This window comes from Pimephales promelas, chromosome 15, assembly GCF_988280905.1.
Source record: "Pimephales promelas chromosome 15, fPimPro1.hap1.1, whole genome shotgun sequence".
Lineage (NCBI taxonomy): Eukaryota > Metazoa > Chordata > Actinopteri > Cypriniformes > Leuciscidae > Pimephales > Pimephales promelas.
Window position 1 is genome coordinate 20,447,164 of NC_142783.1, and position 15,202 is coordinate 20,462,365.

General features: G+C 37.4%; 1 protein-coding gene across 3 annotated transcripts in view; it reads left to right on the top strand.

Annotated features, from left to right (window-relative positions):
• The window catches only part of slc8a1b (solute carrier family 8 member 1b), a 94,918-nt gene extending 80,010 nt beyond the window's left edge, over positions 1-14,908 (top strand). For all 3 annotated transcript variants that reach the window (XM_039669679.2, XM_039669689.2, XM_039669715.2), the window contains exons 6-7: positions 4,844-5,119; positions 10,290-14,908. In XM_039669679.2, coding sequence (XP_039525613.2) covers positions 4,844-5,119; positions 10,290-10,666 — 653 coding nt within the window. In that variant the 3' untranslated portion in view covers positions 10,667-14,908. The remainder of the gene's footprint in view (positions 1-4,843; positions 5,120-10,289) is intronic.
• The last annotated feature ends 294 nt before the right edge of the window (positions 14,909-15,202 follow it).

The window sequence follows — 15,202 nt, forward strand, 5'->3', positions numbered from 1 at the left end:
CGTGATGGTATACACCCTGGGGATGACCGATGGGAAAAAAGCCCAAGCCAAAACAATTGTGTGTGTTGTGCCTGTTGTTTTGTTTCCGGTCTAGTTAGATCCGCTTGCGCTTTCAAAACGTCCTTGCACGGCGCAAGCCATTGAAATGAATGGGTTTCATAGCCCTGGCGCGCACATGTCGCGTCCTGTTTCAAAAGTATGTGAAAAAAATGATGAAGCGTGCTAGGCCAAAAAGACTGTTAATCGCACGCCGTTAAAATGGGTTTGCGTTAATGCAATTAATAACACATTTAACTGACAGCCCTAATAGATTACATCAAATAAACTTTTTTTTTTCACTTGAAATGTCAAATGCACTGATACGTTGGTACTATGTTGACACTAAAATATTTTTTAGCATATTTCCGTACAGTATTCGTTGTACCAAGTACTAGTTTGCCAAAGTTTTATTTCCTGTGATTTAGTCTGACCTTGTTCAGGAGAATGATTTTTTTTGTTCACTGTTTGTAAGTGTGTGTGATTGTACTGAACATATGGCCATGTATGGTACATGTATGTTCCAAAAGAGGGTTTTGTAGCAATGCCATAGAAAAACCATTTTGTATTCCCTAAAGAAACCTTCAGTAAACATTTATAGTGCACCTGGAAAGTATTCACAGCGCTTCACTTTTTTCCACAATTTGTTATGTAACAGTCTTATTCCAAAATGGATTAAATTCATTATTTTCCTTAAAATTCTATAAACAATACCACATAATGACAACATAAAAGAAGTTTTTTTTTAAAGTCTTTGCAAATTTATCAAAAGTTAAATACGAAAAAACATACATAAATATTTACAGGCTTTGCCATGACACTCAAAATTGAGTTCAGGTACATCCTATTTCCACTGATCATCCTTGAGATGTTTCTACAATTTGATTGGAGTCCACCTGGAAATGCACACACCTGTCTATATAAGGTCCCAAATTTAACAGTAGGCTACATGTCAGAGCACAGATCAAGACATGAAGTCCAAGAAATTGTATGTAGACCTCCGAGACAGGATTGTATTGAGGCACAGGCACAATTTCTGTAGCATTGAAGGTCCCACTGAGCACAGTGGCCTCCATCATCCAGAAATGGAAGAAGTTTGGAACCACCAGGACTCTTCCTAGAGCTGGCCGCTTGAGGGAGAAGGGCATTGGTCAGGGAGAGAGCAAGAACTCAACAGTCATTCTGACAGAACTCCAGCGTTTCTCTGTGGAGAGAGGAGAACCTTCCAGAAGAAAACCCATCTCTGCAGCACTCCACCAATCAGGCCTGGATAAAGCCAATCCTCAGTAAAAGCCACATGTCAGCCCACATGGACTTTGCCAAAAAGTTGTTGAGAGTTGGTTTGTGTTGAGCATTGCGAATCCAATGAGGACTGAGACTCGAACTGAGGCTTGAACTGATACGAAAAACCGACACCATTGTTACTGTTCGTATCACTATGTATGTATACAAGAATACAAGCGCTGAGGAAGCTGAAATTCAGATATGCATTTTGTTTCCAACACGCGCTGTGAGCGGTAGACCAATCACAACAGGCTTGACCGTCTGACCAATCAGGGTAGGCTTGCGGAAAGGCAGGATTTAGATAGACTGAATCCTTTATTTATCCATTTGAGACACTGTGAGAGAAGAGGTGATCCACTATTTCCACTATAAATGAACTTTTGTTAAATGGATGTTAAAGGTTCTTCATGGAACCATCAATGCCAATAAAGAACCTATTTTTAAGAGCATACAGTAATATATCTCTGCTGTAAAGCGCCCCCTGGTGGCAACTGTGCTACTTGGGAAATTCCATTTTACATCCTCACCTCACGTAAGTGTCACGAGACACTTACAGCCGTGCGAAGGAGTCTTCGTTATTTGTGCAAAGGACAGAAATGAAGATGAAGGTGGAGAAAGAGAAAAACAAGAGAGGGATTTATTTATTTTTTGGGTTTGTTTTCTCTGAAGTAATTAGCACTCGCAGCACGGACTAAGAGTGACTGATGATCACTGATGAGAGGCTGCTGCTGCTGCTGCTGCTGCTAGCCATGTGTTTGTGTGTGTGTGTTTGTGTGGATCAGGTGTTGGTGACTTAGTGATTCACACATGAACACCTATCAGTGTGCCAATTTGTGCTCTGGGGCAAAGCAAGGTTAAAAGCGTGTGTGTGTGTGTGTGTGTGTGTTCTTTTAGATCTGACCTGTAATCTGTAATCACCAGTATTACACAACTGCTGTCAGACCAAGTCTTTTCATACAACATTTAGTTATTTCATATATATATATATATATATATATATATATATATATATATATATATATATATATTTGTAGTTTTTATCCTCCACTACACCTCTCAAATTGTCATACAAATTCACATATTTTCTTACATATTTTCAAATTTGGTGTGTCAAGATGTGTCAGGCCAGGTTTTCAATAAATAATGCTACTATACATGTTCATAGTTCTTGTGTGCCTTTAATAAATCACAGTGCAGCGAATTTAAATGTGCGTTTTCAAATGCCTAAGTCATATAGACTATTTATACAATAATTTTGTTTTGTTTTTTCATTTTTGGATCTTGGCAGCACTATTTACTTTCATACTGGAAAAAAAGCAATGCAATCATCCTATCTAACATCAAATTTGCATTAATAGGCAATATGCACGAATAAGTTCCGCATTCGACACAATGCTACTCTTCAGTTTCCGGTTGGGGAGATTTAAAGCAAAGGAAAACCGAGGAAAACAAGATTATGGCAGAGTCTTCAAAATTTACTCTCCTCCCGTCTTTGAAACGAAAATTTAATACGTTTAGATGTAATTTTATAGTTATGCTTATTTAATATAATAAACAAAGACGCATAAATAAAATGAGGGGTGTCTGTTTTGTCTGTTTTTTGTGACTAACGTTTCTTTAGTATATAGAGTATAAAAACCAAAATAAATTCTCGGTATAGCATTGGACTTTACGATCGGCGGAAGTTATCCAGCATCCTTAGACCTTCACCGGATGTACCGCTGTGCATAGAGCCCATTGGTTCCTTACAGATGTCATTGACTGATGACAAATGGAACACTGGATACTTTTTTTCCTAATGCCGCGGAGGAAGGAACAGAGATTTTTCCATGACTTTTTATCAGGACATGCAGATGTACACACGTAAATATACACAATACACAAATGCACACAGATACAAAGAAGCGGAAAAGGTCTGCAGTTAATGGCAGTAATATTGAAGAGTTTAAAGTTTAAAAGCTTTGCTAAATGTCAGACTCGCTGCTGCACAGCGAGATAATTTATATGGAAAGATAAAGAGAGTCAACACAACATCAGAACTGTGGGTGTAAGGGTTTACTTATCTATGGACTGGGCACAAAAAAGGACACAGAATTGAGCTACATTATGATCCAACCTTTCTTTGGGACAATTGGGGATGTCATTAATTGGGAAAATTATTCATGAAGAATTTTTTTTATAAATAAATTATAATTAACAAAACCATTATAAGTAAAGGAGGGAAGGGGATAATGGCATGTATATATATATATATATATATATATATATATATCCCCTTACCTCTTTCACTTATAATGGTTTTGTTAAATTAGACGGCTTTCATCGGAGATCTAGCATATATATATATATATATATATATATATATATATATATTTAAGGGTTTAGGTCAGTTTGGGTCATATAAATATAGAAGTAAAATATTAAATAAAAATTTAAAATTTTAACTTATTAAAATTACTAAAACTCAAATTAAAGATATATAGAATTTCTTTTAAACTAAACAAAAGTATATAGGCACACTAAACTAAATTAATACAAATTAAACTAAAATGAAAACTAAAAATATACAATTAAAAGCTACAATAATAGACAGTGAGTATACAATATAGAACATTAATCATGTTTGTTTGTTTTTTAAATGCCATTTGTCAATGGCATAGTCATGTATGCATGTATTACTGTTGTCTGAAAGCAATCTGAAAATCATTTACACCCTTCAGACTCACTCGTGGACAGCACATAAAGCATCATGTTGACCTTCTCTGTCTTTTTGCCACAGATGTGTCCATATATACACGCATGTACTGCAGTGACAGCAAACATCATTGTGACCTAATACTCTTGGGCTGTAATGAAACAGTCCAACATACACACATTTTTGCATATTTTAAATGATCATATATGAATGTTCTGTCTCAACGAATGTATCCCAATCTAACGATCTACTTGATCAATCATCCGTTAAATCACAGTGTGTAATCAGGTTTTAGCCTGTGAATAGAAAGTCTTAGCGAAACAATGACGAAATCCACTGCCAAAAGGCTTAAATCCGTTTGCTTTCACCTGCTGCTGTGAATAGACGAGATCCCTGAACATCCTGTAGCATCTAATCACACTTTAAAGGAACAGCCTCACCTGTCAGAGAGCAGTGTGTGGGCGTGTGTAAGCTGCTCTCTTTACGCTCTCAAGGAAACGCTGCACCAACAGAATATCAAACAGAACCTCACTGAACACACACACACATGCTGTGTGCTCTACATATGGATAAAAGGCTGTGTGTGTGGAGGCTTTATCTATCGTTTTTAACCGAGGGGGAACCCCTTAAACCCCACCCTTATTAGCCCAAGTCAAAATGTGACATTCTGGTTATTTATATTATAAATAGTATCCCAGATTCCTCCTTCAATGTAAATCCTTGATATGTCTTGCTTGTTTTAGCACAAATGGTACAGGATGAGTCATGGGGCAAAACTTGAATATGTTTATTCACCTTGTATAAGGTCATTATCTTGTCTTCCTGCAGGTGAGGATGATGATGATGAAGAATGCGGAGAGGAGAAGCTCCCCTCCTGCTTCGATTACGTCATGCATTTCCTCACCGTCTTCTGGAAAGTTCTCTTCGCCTTCGTCCCGCCCACCGACTATTGGAACGGGTGGGCATGTTTCGTGGTGTCAATCGTCATGATCGGCCTCCTGACGGCTTTCATCGGAGATCTAGCATCCCACTTCGGCTGCACCATTGGGCTCAAAGACTCCGTCACGGCCGTGGTGTTTGTTGCGCTGGGCACTTCAGTGCCAGGTGAGAGAGAGAGGGAAGTGGGAGACGGGAAAGAAAAAACTTACCTCTGATTTTTGTGTTTCAGCCACCCATGTTTATGTTTACATACAGCCATTTATCTCAGAATGAGGAGAATGTGTGCGTGTGCATCCATGTGTGCACAGGGCTATGATTGATATATCATATAATTATGCAGAATAAAGCTCCATGCTACATTGAACCCCCTTATATTACTTTCATCAGTCATGATAACTGTTATTTAAAACAGGAAAAACACACAAACAGCTCAATATTTATGTACAGAGGAGACTCTCACACACAGACGTTAAATAGATTGTGTCTCCTGGAAGTGCAGGGCATGTTCACTGTGTTTAGTATTCCAGACACACTGGGCTACTCGTAGAGAAAATGCTGAGAGAGCAGAAAGCAAAAGCATTCCCATCTTTCTCTCTCTCTCTCTCTCTCTTTCTAATGCTGTTCTTCTCCCTCTTTACCTCACTCACTCCATTTTTTCTTTTCATCCTCCATTTCTCGCCCTTTTGCTCTTTTCATCTCACTGCAGAAAATCATTTTCTCACATTTGCATCTTTCTTTCCAGTAAAAGTCATTATACATTGACAATGTCATACACACAAAAGGGCAACTTTTTCTTAATCAGTCATTTTCCGAAACATCCTTAAAGGGATATTTCACCCAAAAATTATAGTTTTGTCCTTATTCACTATCATGTTGTTCCAAACATAAGAGAAGATACTTTGAATAATGTTTTTTTGTCCATACAATTTAAGTCAATGGGGTCCAAAACAACACTGGGCTCCACTGACTTTCATTGTGTGGACAAAAAAAAAGAAAGAAACAAAATAAACCCCACAGACATTTTCAGAATATCTTTGTTTCGGTTTCACAGAAGAAAGAAAGTCATAAAGGTTTGGAACGACATGAGGATGAGTAAATGATGGCAGAATTTTCATTTTTGGGTTGGCCTACATACTGTATACAGTATATATATATATATATATATATATATATATATATATATATATATATATATGAAGAGTTCAGATGCAAAAGCCTCTAAATGCCATTTGAAATTTTCTTCTAAAATGATCATTCTTATCAAGCTTGTATATTTAAGTTCAGTAATTTCATTTAAATGACAATTAATAGGTAATCTTTATTGCCATTTAAGTGAAATCACTGAACTTAAATATACAAGCTTGATAAGAATGATCATTTTAGAAGAAAATTTCAAATGGCATTTAGAGGCTTTTGCATCTGAACTCTTCATATATATATATATATATATCAATTTCAATGGTGCATTTGCATTTCTTATAGGAAGGATTTGGTCGAGTTTATTATTAATTTATATGGCAAAGCGCTTTAGTTACTTTAGTGCTGTTGATTCACTCTGCAGCTTCAGCTGATGCAGCTCACGTGGAAATGCCGACATAATTCACTATGATTGGATTTAAAACAATCATATTCCTTTAAAATGTTCTCTTTTAAAAATTATAATCTAGCAGTGTTATCGATAGGCCTATTTCATTTTCTAATACTATGGTTATAATCAATACACCTGTAACTTGCCCAAATTTTGCATTTTGCAGCAGAAGTAGAGCAGATGAATGGATTTATTTCCAGAATAATATTTATATTAAAATAGATTGATGAAACACTAAACGTGATTGAAATAAAAATCTAAAATGGTACACTGTTTTTTACATGAACTGTATTACTCAATCAGTATTTGTCATATACTGTGTGTGTGTGTGTGTATATATATATATATATATATATATATATATAGTGGCAGCACTCGTGGAAGTACTACAGATGTTTAGAGAAAAGTACTGTAGTGGGTTTTGTTTTAGGAGAAAATTTAATTTAAGCACATTTTAGACACATTTTACCCTATCAGCTAAAATCATTTACGTTGTACCCTATCAGCTAAAATCACTTGCTAACAGGAAACTGTCATTCTCTTAGGGTTAGAGAAAAGTTTGTTTGAGGGGCTAAAGCTAAAACACTGTGATACTAAGTTTGATTAATGAAATCACAAATGCTGGTTCAGACACCATACTCAGACATCATACTTGCACTCTTTACTAGTTACAGGTCAATAATCAAGTCAATGGTAAGGTAGATGAGGCACAAAAAAAATGTTCCACTGAAGAGTTTACAACCATATCCATTGATTTGTTTTCTGCTAAGTTTGACAAAATGACAAATGTGTCAATCAGAAGTGAGAAATAAAAGCCAGTAGTACAGAGAAAACAACTGAACTTCCAATTAACCAAGCGTGCGACCAGAACCTAGGCGAGGGACATACGCCGACTGATAAGGCAGCGTTCACCAATGCTTTAGAACAGAAAACAAAGCTTTTAGATTCAGCATATAGTTAGAGTATCTTTAATTAACTTGCTTGATGAATTTAAAATGAATGGGTTTGATGAGTGACGTGCATCCTCTGAATGCAATCACGCTAATGTGTGGCGATAATAGGTTAATTAAAGTGATTTTTCTCTCGTTAGATTAAATATTATTTAGTCCACTTTTTATTTCCCAGCACAGAAATACATGAGCCACATGAGAAAAAGTAACTCATTTGATATGTGTGGTCGTTCTGTCAAGTTTGTGTCCATGTGCAAATGTAAGCATATGAGGTTTATAACAGTTTCAAAGTCTGTTACAGTCTGGAAACGCTGATCCATTTAACTCCGTAATGATTAACTGCTCCCAAGCGTCTTTCTGGGATGAAGCTATGCATTGCCATGACACCCACATTAGCGGCAGTTGTCGTCCGCACATGCCAGGCTCGTTGGCAGGACTTTACACCAGACTGGGTGTTAGCTGAGCCTTAACTGAGAATTTCCTTGCTAATGCCATGGAAACGGCTCCGTTCATGCTGTTGTTTACAACAACATAACAGTAGAGTGATGAATAACGAGAAGGAAAATGTTATTTCAGAGTCAAGTATTTTACGGTAAAACCCAGCTTTGACTTTATAATACTGTCTTGAGATACTGCAGCGTCAATTTTGGCCTTTTAAGCCCTTAAATGATTACTGTTCTTCCACCGAACGTTTCTAACCTTCACTTTTAGACAGACGCTGAGTGCTGCAGTCATGTCACGTCGAAATTACCGCAATTACCAGATGACAACTTTGAGCTGTTCGAAAAGCTTCAACACGACAATTCTTAGGCGAATAAAAAAAGTTTAAAAACAGCGAGGTCGATTAGAAATAGATTAGAAATAGTCGATTTTGTAACATTATAAATGTCTTTACTTGATCATAATCTGTGTGTGAATATAATTGTAGAATGTGTAAATATTAGAGTGTGTATCCGCAGGATATTGAGACCTTTAAATTAGGGAAATGGCTCTTTGTGACCACAGGCAGCAAAGAGTAATAACAAAAGCAGTTCAGCAGGGTCATGTGTTATGAACTACATTAGCATAACGAAAGAGAGAGATGAAAATTAAAAAAGGAAATGCAGTGTATACTATGTGCAGAGGCCTTCCCAGACAGAAAGAACGGTTTTTCCGCTGTCAGAGAAATATAGCGACCGAGAAACACCACACTGTTTAAATGCTCACTGATTTCAACTCAGATCAGAGGTTAACCAGGCTGTTATTACAACATTTAAAAATTCTCACCAAAAAAGGAGAGATGAGTGAGAGAGGAGATGGGTACTATGCGTTTATGCTTGTTTGTGCTCTGCAAAATAGTAACAATAATAATCATTTTGTTTCCTGGAATGTTTTTTAAACATATTTTGACGAACAAGATGAATTACTCATATAAAAAATACTTCTTGTCTTGAGTTTTGTTTTTGTTTTTTTGTTCTTGTTTTAAGTATAAACCTCACTCAATTAGAATTCTCATTAGATTTATGATTTATTTACTTTTGGTCCAAAATAAATTAACTAAATATTTCGAAACAAGTAAAGTAAATAAATAGATTGTATTTTTTATTTATTATTTATAGCTTATTATATTTCAGATAAATGTTGTTCATTTGAACTTTTTATTCATCAAAGAATTGAGGGAAAAAGTTTACTGACAATACAGAATTGATATCAATAATAAATGTTTCTTGAGCAGAACTCAGCATATTAGAATGATTTCTGAAGGATCATGTGACACTGAAGACTGGAGTAATGATGAAAATTTTTGGCATCACAGGAATACATTACATTTTAAAAGATATTTAAATAGAAAAAAATTCTTTTAAATTGTAAAACTATTTCACAATATTAGTGTTTTTGCTGTATTTTGGATCAAATAAATGCAGCCTTGGTGAGCGGAAGAGACTCCTTCTAAAACATAAAAAATTGGTATTGTTTATTTATACTTGTTTATTGACTTATTTAAAGGGACAGTTCACCCAAAAATGAAAATTAATATTTTTGATGAATTTTTAGTGGTGGATCACTGCTACATAGGCTCCTAAAGGATTGAAACTTGACGGGCCAGAAAGTCATTGAAGAACATTTTTAAATATTCCATGTGACTACAGTTGCTCAACTTTAAGTTTATCAAGCGACGAGAATACTTTTTTTTTTTGTGAAACAAATAAAAATAACGACTTTATTCGACTATTCCTTTTCTTCCTTGTAGGCCTGAGACGAGAGTTCAAGAGATTTCCACGACGCATGCGCGATAACTGAACAAGAAGTAGTAGAAAAATAACGTAGTTCTCGCGCATGCGTCGTGGAAATCTCTTGAACTCTCGTCTCAGGCCTACAAGGAAGAAAAGGAATATTCGAATAAAGTCGTTATTTTTGTTTGTTTTTTCGCACAAAAAGTATTTGCGTCGCTTGATAAACTTAAAGTTGAACTTGGAATATTTAAAAATTTTCTTCAATGACTTTCTGGGCCATCAAGTTTCAATCCTTTAGGAGTGTATGTAGCAGTGATCCACCTCTCAAACTTAATCAAAAATATCTTCGTTTGTGTTCCGAAGACGAACAAAGGTCTTACTGGGTTGGTACAGCATGGGGGTGAGTAATTAATGACGTAATTTTCATTTTTGAGTGAACTATCCCTTTAAGTTATTATTATTTAATCCCTCAGAATGTTAATGAATCAACATAATCAAGATATTTTACTGTAATAAAATCTTTCTTTCCCCATCTATCTCCTTTTTCCCCCCCTATCCTGCCTTCCTCATCATCTTCCTCTCAGACACCTTTGCCAGTAAAGTAGCAGCGACACAGGATCAGTACGCCGACGCGTCCATCGGAAACGTGACCGGCAGCAATGCTGTGAACGTCTTCTTGGGCATCGGAGTGGCCTGGTCCATCGCCGCCATCTACCACAACTCAAAGGGTCGCGATTTCAAGGTGGAGCCGGGTAGCCTGGCCTTCTCCGTCACCCTCTTCACCATTTTCGCCTTCATCTGTGTGGCGGTGCTCATGTACCGCCGTCGGCCCGACATCGGCGGTGAGCTGGGGGGTCCGCGGACTGCGAAAGTGCTGACCACCATGCTTTTCGTCAGCCTCTGGCTCCTCTACATCCTGTTCTCCTCTCTTGAGGCTTACTGCCACATCAAGGGCTTCTAAACACACACGTACACGCGCTCACACATGCATACACTCTCAGAACTACACACCTTCACACAGTGACACACACGTTCATGCATTCTGTGGAAAATACACAAAGACTAAAGGTTCAAATAAAGGGAAAAGACTAAAGAAGGCAACAGCGGTGGACTCGCTTTCGGGTTCATGTGGAGAATCGTTTTCCGCAGACCATCGGCCTGTTGTTCTGTTCTCTCCACACGCCACTCCTTCATCCTCTTCTTTCCTCTGTTTGTTGTGTGTGCTAAATGACTGCATCTGATTGGACGGGGTTTGACCACAGTGTTCAAACATTAAATCTAGACTATGAAAGCTACTATTGCTACCTTTAACTACTGTAGTTGTGCTTTTTTAACCCAAACCAGTGTAAAAGCCACGTGGGACCGTGGAATCTGTAAGCTCCCTTCATAGTGCCATGGAACTAAGGGTTAATGTGGCTGTGTGTTATAGGTTTGTTATCTCAATGTGGACCGAGCGGTAAATTTACTTGGGTGAATTTTCAGAGACACCACTTTATGTGTTTACAGATTATGTAATCTGAGCAGTCCTAACCGAAAGGGTTGAAATTTTGCCTTTCGTTTACGGCTTGGGCATCCTTCTAAACGGCTTTCGTCGTGTTCAAGAGCAGCTCTGTGTAACTTATTGTTGTGAAGGCCAGTTTTTAATCCATCTCTTGCACCGGTGCAGTTCATTTCAATTTAGAAAGAGAATAACAATAAAGTCAGTGCAGTATGCCAGCTCCAATCTCTCCTGGCGCTAAAGCTTCAGAAACAAGAGCTGCACTGGTGCAAGACTTCGATTCAAGCCTTGATCTGACGTTCTCAAAGACCGTAAAGTGCTATTTGAATGAGCTCGGGTTAAGGAACATCCTGAATTCTCTAATATGAACATACCGCGGTTCGTTAAAGATTAGATTATTAATTTATGCAATCAATGGAAAGTATGTGAGGTCAGTGTAGTGAGATAATCAGCATGTGACATGCTTTTGCCAACATCACATTAAGAGTTTACAATTATGACTGTTACTTTCCGTCCAAACCAACGCGCATACATTTATGGACACGCACTACGAGAAAAAAACGCAAAACCAGTGGCCATATTTTTGGTGATTTTTGTTCTCGGACACAATTAACAAGCATGTAAAATTGGAAGACTTTTGCTTAGTAACTTTGCTAAATGCCTCAATGTCCCATACACTCATCTGTCACTCATCTATGTGGAGTTTACGAGGGCACGCTTTCCCTCCAACCCTGCTGAGATTACTTCTTTGTACTTTGTAGATTCGCTGCATACGGAGCTGTAAGGCAAATCTCGTAGAGTAGTCACGATTTTAGACGTAGGTCTATTTTAAAAGCAGAAATTGTAGAACTAATCTGAATTTGACTTTAAACTTCTTATAGGATAGCATGGTCTAACACAAACAAACTGAAAAAAAGGAGCTCGTTTTAAATTTTCAAAACGCAATTGCAGGAGTTTTTTCACTGTCCTTTCCAAAAGTTTGATTTCCAATGTTAGTGGTTCTAAGTGAAAATAAAATCACGCTTCCGGAGTAGATCTGACGTAGATAATTGTGTATTTTGCGCCAAATTTGCCAAAGGGAAAATCTTTGTAATGGAGAACTGCAGTGTGCCACACAGCCCCTGAAGTGGGTTTTGTATTTCGAATCGTACATTTTTTACCCACACCAAAAAAAAAAAAAAATGTCCTTGCAAGGATAAAGAGGCCTTGGTGACATTTCTTATAGGTGTTTGTACTGAAGGGATCCAGCCTACAGCTCTTTTACTGCATCTGAACACCTTTTCCTGTGACGAAAGAGCGTTTTTAACGGAATTCTGTGTTGGGGGTTTGTAGTTTCAGTGGCTTGATTTTGAAAGAGAAGAAAAAAAATAGCTTGAATAGCTGTTTATCTTTTTCGTTGCGTGTGTTTTATTTGGTTTTACATTTCTAATGAAAGGAAACAATATTGTACCAGCTTTAGGGCATTTCTATAGGAAACCTTCGCTTCGATGATGACCTTCAGTCCCTGGTGAAGATGGTCCGCTGTTGCTTGCTAATACTAAGATCCACAAGAAAGACACTACAAACAATGAAGGAAAAAAAACGACATTGATTAAAAAAAAAGACTTTTTCCTGAAGCCTATTATCTATTTAACCAACCAATAAACAAATGAAGTTGGAGTCGGTGAAACCATGTGAATTACAGCCATACCAAGTTCTGCCGTGAAGATTTTCAATGACTCGCCGTACGTGCTGCTCGCTGGCCGTCACACCAACCGACCGCAGGTGCGTCTCTCCGAACGGGGCGTTCAAAGTGTACATGGTCTGTCCGGTTTATACTGTATATGTATTTGCTTTGGCAGAGCAAGGGTCAGCAATTGTACATCTGTGCTCTGCAGTCTGTAAATCAGGGTGTGGCTGTATTGAAAACCCCCTCCCCCGTGTGTGTGAAACCTAGCCCCGCCCCCTTGTTTGCCATGTCCATATTTGGAATGTTAATGTGCTTCGTGTTGACAATGCATGGATGCTAACCTGTCTGTATATAGTACGCAGAATCCCCTTCATTAACGTAGTCGACAGAGGTTTGAAAGCAGTATAGATATTCAGACTTTTGTTTCGTTTGCTTGTTCGGTTGGTTTTCCTGTCCGTAAGTTTCATTTGAATGTTTCTTTTTTTTTTTTTTTTTTTTACTTGCTCATGTTTATTAAAAAGGCAGTATCTGTCGTTTGGTACAGGAGCACATGTACAAACAAAGGAAGCAATATGTCAAGGATGTTGCAGTGGATGTATTATTTAACGGTATGAGATATTTTGTCGTTGAAGCGTTCAGGTGTGTATGTATATACTGTACAGTTGAATGAAGGCAGAGTCACCGCTCTGCCATTATCACAGAGAGAATACAATGTATTTATTTGAGACCCTTAAGAACTTCAGAATGACAAATATTGCCTTTTGGATTGATTGTTGCATAGAGCTTGTTTTGTTCTTGTTTATTTGCTGAGCAGTGTGTGTGTGTGTGTGTGTGTGATATCTGTAAGAATTAAGGGAACATATCCGCCATTTATCTGCTCCGAGTCTGTATAGCATCTTGCAAAAATCAGTGAACCATCTGGAAAATGTCTGTAAAACATTAGGAGAATGTGTGTGAAGTGTCAGGGTTTGCCTTGTGTATGTCTTACATTCCTAAACCCCTCTCTCTTCCTCACTGCTCAGATGGTCTCTAGCCTTTCAGGGGTTTAATACTAATCTTTAAATAATATTATTTCCTCCCCTCCCATTCTCTCTCTCCTCTAACTCTCCAATCCAAGGCCTCACTTACATCTTGCATTAATGTGTCCAGTGAAATTCTGTAGGCTGTATTTTGTAAACAATGGCAGTCTATGTGGTATTCATGATCAATGAGGATATGTGTAAATGTCTACATTTCACTTATTTATCATGTATAAATTTATAGCATGTATAAAGGTTTGCAAATCCACTTATACAGCAAAGAATATTGTCCTTAACTAGTCGTTTTGTCTTGTTTTCCAGTAGAAATATCTAAAAATCCATTAAACGAGATACATTTGCATGTCTGATATAAGAGAATATCTATATCTCAAATAATCGTTTGTTGTTTCAAGCATACACAATTTAAAGAGGTTTAGCTTTCAGAAGAAGAGAAAATAACAATTGAATATTTAACATGTCAAATAGTGTTGAGGATATTTTTACAGGAAACCAGGACAAAACAGATTTTTTTTTTTTTTTTTGCAGTGTAAACAACATGGCAGAAAGCTCTCATGCCAAAGCAGGACTGAATGTATTGTTTGTAACGTAATAGCAGATTTAAATGAAGGCTTCTCTTATCTGTCTTGTAGGGGCTCAAATCATTGTGTGTGTACAAGCCAACGCTGAGAGTCATGTTAATGCAAGTGTGTGTGGCCTTGTGGCATAGTGTGTCTTACACAGTCCTCTTGTCATGAGCTTGACTCTATTTTCCTCCTCACGCTCTTTCTCTTCTCTCTTCTTTCTCACTTTTCGCTTTATTTCACGCTGTTTTGTTTCAATCGTTAGGTTGTTTTAATTTCGATCTGAATAATTAAATATGAGATTTTTTTTGGTTTGTTTTGATTTATTTTTGTGTTGCACTCAATCTAATAAGATGGACGTCCACTAACTGTGATTGCTCCCCTAGTACACCTCTACACAGGAAATAAAGTTTGGGATATCCTGTTTAGAGCTAAATGGCTGCAGTGTGTCTATTTTTATGATTATGTTTCTGAATACACACACACTTAAAAGCTGTTGTCGGTAATGGTGTTGTGGACACTAATTTGAAACTGACAGCACTACTGAACTTATATTTAAAGGTAGGCTAGGCAACTTTGGAGAGGCTAGCAATAGCAAGCTAGCTTCGAAATCATAAGATCCATCAACCCACTTTCCCTTCAGAGTGTCTCTAAAGCCACGCTTCCTTCAAAACATATGAAAGCTCACAACCAGAGCATAGTCTGGCGTTAAAATACCTCCTGTCTCAAA